The sequence below is a fragment of the Globicephala melas genome, chromosome 6 (genome assembly GCF_963455315.2).
Source record: "Globicephala melas chromosome 6, mGloMel1.2, whole genome shotgun sequence".
Classification (NCBI taxonomy): domain Eukaryota; kingdom Metazoa; phylum Chordata; class Mammalia; order Artiodactyla; family Delphinidae; genus Globicephala; species Globicephala melas.
This window is the reverse complement of record NC_083319.1, coordinates 64,169,436-64,176,592: the sequence shown is the minus strand read 5'-3', so window position 1 is coordinate 64,176,592 and position 7,157 is coordinate 64,169,436. Positions and strand designations below refer to the sequence as shown.

The 7,157-nt window shown below is 42.7% G+C and overlaps 1 protein-coding gene across 8 annotated transcripts in view; it reads left to right on the top strand.

The window, feature by feature from the left end:
- Nucleotides 1-473: 473 nt before the first annotated feature.
- The window catches only part of NFIB (nuclear factor I B), a 450,728-nt gene continuing 444,044 nt past the window's right edge, over nt 474-7,157 (top strand). For 2 of the 8 annotated variants that reach the window (XM_060300937.1, XM_060300936.1), the window contains exons 1-2: nt 1,622-1,838; nt 3,201-3,325. In XM_060300937.1, the coding sequence (XP_060156920.1) occupies nt 1,817-1,838; nt 3,201-3,325 (147 nt within the window). In that variant the 5' untranslated portion in view covers nt 1,622-1,816. Of the gene's footprint in view, nt 492-1,619; nt 1,839-3,200; nt 3,326-7,157 lie in introns of those variants that run through there. The other 6 variants (XM_060300947.1, XM_060300946.2, XM_060300938.1 and 3 more) reach the window with 5 other exon arrangements.

The following is a 7,157-nucleotide window of genomic DNA, read 5'->3' as shown; positions in this document are numbered from 1 at the left end:
ACATAATAGATCAATAATTGGTAATTGCTTTGGGCTAAAGATCTGGCTTTTACCAAGCTTTTGTTCTACTGAGTGAGGTGTCGAAACTGGGGAAGGTGACTACAGGCAGCATGGCTGGAAACAGGGGAGGGGAGCCTGGGAGTCAGGGAGAGAACTGGGCATGGACAGATGCTATGATGGACAGAGCAATCTGAGGGGGAAAAGACTGAGATTGGAGGCATTTTAGGGCTTTAAACCAGGTGGGATGGAACATTCTACTTATCTCCCCACAAATCTTCTTCGCTAGTCATTAGTGCTTTGCGAGCTTAATTGGTGTTTTTAAACATCTAGTTAACCTTTGACCTGAGTCAGGTGAGATTAGCTCGGCTAATGAATCCAATCACGCCGGCTTCTACCCATGAGTCCGTTCGCCTGATCTCTCCGTGCGTGCACTAGACTGGCACGCTAGGAAGTTTCACGTCGGTAAAAGACGCTCTCCAGGACCGCACATGGTGAGTGGTCAGCCCCTGGGTATGCATCTTGTGAATACGACCCCAGATGCTGAGTTTATCCCTTTCTAGCTCCGCCAGGGATCCCCGGTCTCCTGTTCCGTGGTGCTCCCCAGCCGAGCAAGTGAAGCGCACAGCTTTGTTATTTCTACCCCCGTGTCTCTGTTCCCCACGGGTCACACGTTCGTAGAGAAATGCCGCAGCCTCACTCCCACCGGCCTCTGCTTCCCCGTCATCTCTCATCATTTGCCACTTGTTGTTGTCAACTCACCAGAGGAGGTGTCCCCACAGTGACAATGATAACGGACCCTCAGCAGATAGACCTGTGCGTTAGCCGTGCCGTGTGCCAAGATTCTTAAAGGATTCTGAGGCAGGCAGTGAAGTGTTGGTGGCTAAGGAGTGGTCTCATATCAGCACCCCAAAGTCAGGCTCTGCCCCAAAAGAGCCACTTGAAGGCAGCGCAGCAGAAAAAGGTAGAGGGGGGTCCTCCTTCCACACAGGGCAACTGAGAGAGGTGGGCCCTGGCCGGGGCTGCCTGCAGGGGAGAGGGAGGAAGCGTGGAGGCCACGCTGGCCTCACCTCCAGCCCCACCAGCTGGCCCCAGTGAGGGCTCTGGCATGCATGCGGAGTGAGGTCCTGGGTGCCAAGGAGCTGCTGGGCCCGAGCAGCCCGAGGAAATACCTGCCTGAGCCCCTCCCTTCCCCTCCGCCCTGCCTGTCACGACTTTGGGTGAAAAGGGCTCTGAGAGGAACGGGACGCACGCTGTAGCTCATTAACCTCTGGAGCCCCCGTGTCCACGGGCTGCCTGACACACAGGAGGCGTTCAGCGGAGCTGCTGTTAGCTGAGCAGATTAAAACGGGAAATCGTGATTACCATTACTGGGCTTATGATACAATCATTGCTCAAAATTTAAAAAAAACAAACAGAAAAACCCCAAACGAATAAGACATGAAGAAGCGGGTGGGGAAAGAGAAAGGAAAAAAAAGGAAGCTTTGGGGTCACGGGATACTTCAAAGGCAGAGGCCTGGGTGGGGCATTCCTGTCCTTTGCTCCCCCCCACCCTCCTGAGAATAAACACATCCAATGTGAGGAGGGAGAAGCCAGAGTCTGGGGCCGGGAGAGGATCAGCCGGGTCTGCGAAGGGCAGGTGATTTTGCCGCCAGCCCAGAGGCAGGCCTCCGTAAGCTCCTGTCCTGAGACTCTGGCTGACAGGCCTCCTCAGTGACTATAAAAATACCTGAAGGACCGGGCTCTTCACAGCAGGCGCTTTTCCTCTTTGAAGTTCACAGGCCGAAACAAGTTGCCTTTGCAGCCTCACACAAACCGCATGCAGAGAAAAGAAAACGCCGGTAATGCAGCAATTTTTTTCTCCCTTCACTTTGTCTGAATCAAGTAGGAGTTTGTCCGTTTAAACTGTCTGCAGCAAATGTAAATTCTAAGCCTGAAAGTCATTCGGGGAATACTAGCAGTGCACACTGAAGATAAAGGTGACTTCAGAGAGGTGGCTTGGAGGGGCGGTGTGCCGTAGGGGCCCTGGAAATCAGTATCGCCCGCCACGCATGGAGGCATCTTTGCCTTTTTGTGTTTTAGCAAAAGAGAGGGCAGCAATCCATCTACTTGGCCTGGATTTCTAATTGTGTGACTCCTTAAGATTCTCCCTGAAGTATTCGGATTTTTTTACTCTTTAGAAAAGAAAAAGCTATTCAGAGCAAGTGGTTTTATTAGTAAATGGTAGTTTCTACTTTCTGTGTGTGCGGACTGGAAGAACTAATTCTAAGTCCAGGATGAAGCAAAAATGATCAGTGCTGAGGGGAAAATAAATGAATCCCTTTCCAAGAGGAGGACAGAGAAGGACTAAGTGAGGAATTAAGTCTGGAGTTGGGATTATGGGCAAACGCTGTCCTTCCCTTCTCATTTTTATCAGGTCTTCCTAGATGAAGGAAGTGTTTCTAGGCTATCTTCAGAAGGGAGAGAGCCCTGGGCCTGATGCCTCTTGACTGAGAAACTGTTCTCAATGCTGATTTATCTCTGCAGACTGCAGGGCTCTTCTTGAACAGAGATTTCAAAGAGTTAAACTACTTCCATATGTCCAGCATGAGAATGGAGTTTGTAGCCTTTGGCAACCTCGTCTGAATCCAGCTGCAGCTGCTACCTGTGTGTTCCACTGTGTGTGTGTGTGTGTTCCACTGTGTGTGTGTGTGTGTGTGTGTGTGTTCGCGCACACACACCCGCACACCCGTGTGTGCAGTGACATCTGAACCGTGTTCTGACTGTGTCAATGAAACTGTTATGTCTTTGTTGGGGGAGATATTAATTCTGAGCAATTACCGCTCCTTCTCCCCTCCCTCCCACCCCCTTCCCCTCCCTTCATCTGCTCAGCAAGGACCATGGACCATGTCAAACAATATACAACAGAGAAGAATGCAAATAAACTTTAGTCTGCATAGCCCCAGCAAAGCAGTTAGCCGCCCACTTGCAAGATACTTAACTCTTGTACACATGATACACAAAGAACGCTAGCTACTTTCACCAATCCCTTTAGACCAAAAAAAAAAAAAAAAAAAAAAGGCAAAAGAACTGATCCTTGTCTTTCTATCTGTGAGGTTGCAGTAGTTCCTCCTGCTAATAAAGGAGCTTTTCCCATGATGCAGTGTGATAAGGATTGGCCTACATGTAGTCCAGAAAGCCACCGCCGATGTTTTCTTGATTAGGTGTCTTATCTTCCATTGAGCTGCATCTGATGAAGATTGCTGACAGCATAATGGCTGGGAAAACATCGGACAGCTCCATAAAATGGCAGCTATGTTATGACATGTCAGCCAGGACCTGGTGGATGGTAAGTTTGATGGGATCCCATTTTTTTCCACCCACCCGCCCCCAAACTTTCCGCCCCCCTGCTTTATTGTTCCATGCACATGTTATAAAGTTCCCTGCCTGCAGAAAGTTCAGGCTGAAGTTGTGGGAGCCTGGGGTGGCTCCGCACACCAGTGTGCGAGATAGGATTTCCCCGCTATTGTGGCCAGGGACATAGACCTGCTTTTTTTAAAAAAGGCAGTGTGAGTTTTTGTTCACTTCTTGAAAAAAAGAAAAATGCAAATGGTACAGTCGGCCCTGGGCTGGCTTGTGTGAAATGTATGGAGGTGGGACAGTCAGTGGGAGACTGGAGCCTTCTTGCCTAATCGTTCTTGCATTAGTCTTAGAACAGGGTAATGTAGTTCTTTCTGCAGCTTCTCTGAATAATGATTGAGATAGTGTATTGTATCATGTTGTGTGCGGTTCCCTCATCAGTATGCGACTGTCCCCCACGCTTCGCCTTAATTTGGAATCCACCTCCCTTTCAATGAATACTGTAACTGGAGCAACCACTGATTACTATGCCACTCAGTGTAATTAAATTTAGTTAATGAGGATATGCATATTCAGTTCATTATTTTTCTTTGCTCTGGCAAATGTGTGTGGGTTTGTTGTTGCTGGTTTTTTTTTTAATCCTCATATTTGTCCAGCTGCAAATTTGGGGAAGAGAAAAAGCAGCATAAAAATTCAGGACATTGATGAATCCGGTGATTGAACTTTAAAAATAATATTGGGAGGAGAGAAGTCGTAACGTTCTTTAATCAGAATGCTGGGATTCAAGGCTCTAGTTTTGGGAAAGGAAACCTTTCAGATCAAAAAACTGCTACATGAAAAATTTCAATCTAATGATTTCTGTTTTGTGGACAATGGTCTCTTGTATGCAATAGTCGTGACAGGAATGGGCAAACTTTCTGCAGGGAAGCATTCCAGTATGAATATTAAATTCATTCTTGGGTTAATTCATCTGAGCATTTATTGCCTTTCTTTTTTCTTTCCTTCCTTCCTTTCTTCCATTTCTTTCTTTTCCTTTCTCTTCTTTTCTTCCTCTTTTTCTTTCCTTCTGCCCCTTTCATTTACATATTGATTGCTTTTTGCTTGCTGGCTTTGATAACTATTATGCTTACTGCAAGGGCTGTTTTCCCTCAATTAGTACAGTGTGAAACAATGGGCACTTTATTCTAGGTAGGGAGGGCTATGGCCAGCCCAGCCCTGGTGGTCAGCCCATCTCCCGTGCCCAGATGAAAGAGAGCACCTTCCGATTAGTCCGGGCTGCTGGCGCTGCTAGGCAAGAGGGTTTCTTATTAATGTGTTTGAATTTCCCGAAAGGTGGATGCTATGCTGTTGCTTCTGGGCTCTTCCTGAGGGCTCAGTGTGCAGAAGTTTCCCTGTACACTGCAGCTCTTCCCTGCGCCTTCTCACCAATGTGAGATGTGGCAGCCTGCAGGAAAACTTTTCCGCCGCTGCTACTTGTTGCTGTTTTGAGTTTCAGAAAGAAAGACCAGTTCCTCAAGGAAAGACAGAAGCCTCTCTCTCTCTGTCTGTCTCCCTCCCTCCCTCTCTCTCTCTCCCCATTTCTCTATCTCTCCCTCTCCCTCCACCATTTTACTCCAGTTGAAATACATTTTACAAGTGATAGAAGGTCTACGGTGGCAAATGTTCATTGATGGTTGTATCTCTCAGACTTTAGCACTGGTTTGTGCATGGGTGCCGTGACCTCTTAAAATAACTGGCAGATAATTTGGAGAAAGATATTGCAAAATGAGTATGTAAAAGATTTGCTCGACATGACTGTACCAAGAATTGGAAGTGGTGTTTGAATCGTTACTGTGCCTCTTCGCTATCATTTTAGAATGTTCCCAGAAGCGAGTTTTAAAATCAATGTTTTTACTAAATGAAACATTTCTTTTCTGTTGGAAAAAAAAGTCAAAGGTTTTACTCTAACTTTCTTTTTATACTTAAAAACTGAGATTCACATGGGTAGACTGAGATAATCACTGTAAATATTTCACCCTTAAGCTTCATCATTCTGGTTCTGTGCAGAGAGATCTTAGCTTCCCAAGAGAAGTATGTTGTGAATACTATTGTAAAGGTTTGTGTAAGCTGATTATTCATTTTTTAAAAAATTATGTTCTTTTATTGCCTGAGAAGATGCAGAATGTGTATAGGGACAGGTTTAGAGGTAAAATATTAAGTGAAAAATGTTTGCATAAATTATTTTCATATTTTACCTTCGTTAGGTTACATGAATAATATGTAAGTTTCTTATTAAGGACAATTCAGTTTTAATAAGCTTGGTTAACATGGGAAAAAATATCTAAGCAGTTAATATATTATGTGTCACTGAAAACTTGGAATGACGTGATTCATGGAAAACCTAATTAATTAAATTAAATTATTGCTTATTGTTAATAATATATCAGAAGAGGGAGGAAAGTGCATGCGAGCTACTTTATACCATGATTCCCCTGTTTTGGATTTAAGGAATAATTTTAAAAGGTGTTTTAAGGTTCTTACCAACTAGTTTATTGTGATTCTTCTCTCACCATGACATTGCTTCTTTTATTTTTACAATTACTCTGGGACTTTTGTGTAAGAAAGGATATTGTATCCTTATTTGGCTTAATCAAATGAAGTTTTAGTAACCAAATCCTGAATTCCAAAGCTACGGTGTTCAAGTATCCCGGCAATTGCTTCCTGACTTATTGTCTGTTTCACTTAGATTCTCTTATTGTGTGACAATGATCATAAATTCTACTTGACAGGGAAAAAACCCAAACAAGACGTAGTTGTCCAATTCTACATCTGTTTTCCTTCCTAGATAGGCATGTTTTAGTAAAACAGAGGGAGGAAAAACATTTTATTGAGACAGCTAAAAATAAACAAACACAAGAAGAGCGAATTCGTGTGTGTGTATGTTGAATATGTACATACATGCAGTTTTTTTAATAAGGCAACCATATATGTTTTACTTCTTTAGATCATTTTGCCTGTTCTTTCAAAGAGAAAAATCATGTAAGCAGTTTAAATTAAAGTTGGTTGGCTATATTTAGAGCTCTGTTGATGACCTTTCACATTACTTAAAAGGAAATACCACTTGGAATGTATTAAAGATGTGTCTTATAAATAGCACTGTTTCATTAATGGTTATTGATGATGCTGTATGTTTCCTTTTGAACTACTGAAAAATTAAAAAAAATTTTGGACTTTCCATTCTATTTTGTACTGCTTATTTAAAGCCCTTTGTGAGACTTATTAGAACTTCTTTGTTAGCTATTTAAAACTTCAGGGTAACGGGTATGCACCAGACATTATTTTTTTTTCTAAATTTCATAAGACTAATCCTTTGATCCCACAGAACCAGGACAGAACATTTGTAAATTTACCTTAATCATGAAAGACAATTATATAAATATTAATCCATAAAATTAATTCAGAAAACTAATTGCTAGTCTGAGACTTGAAATTCTCACGGTCTCGTAAATATTAATCAAAGGAAACAGGCAGGTAAACATAAAAATTTAACCCGTTCTCACATTATCAAAGGCACAAAGGTGGTTCTTGGTTGAATACCAATGAATCTAGTTCGATGTAATATACTTTTAATTTTTCTTGAAAGAAACTAATTTTCTATTTGAGAAGTTGATGTGTTAAAATATGATACTTTTATATAATTTTATCATTTGGTTTAAGACAATACTAATACTAATAAATTTATCACTGTTTTAAAAGTCAAATTCTGTTCTCCATACAAATTTTAATTAAATGACTTGACAACAAGCATCAGTATAGGTACAGTGACATTGAAGAGACTGTTT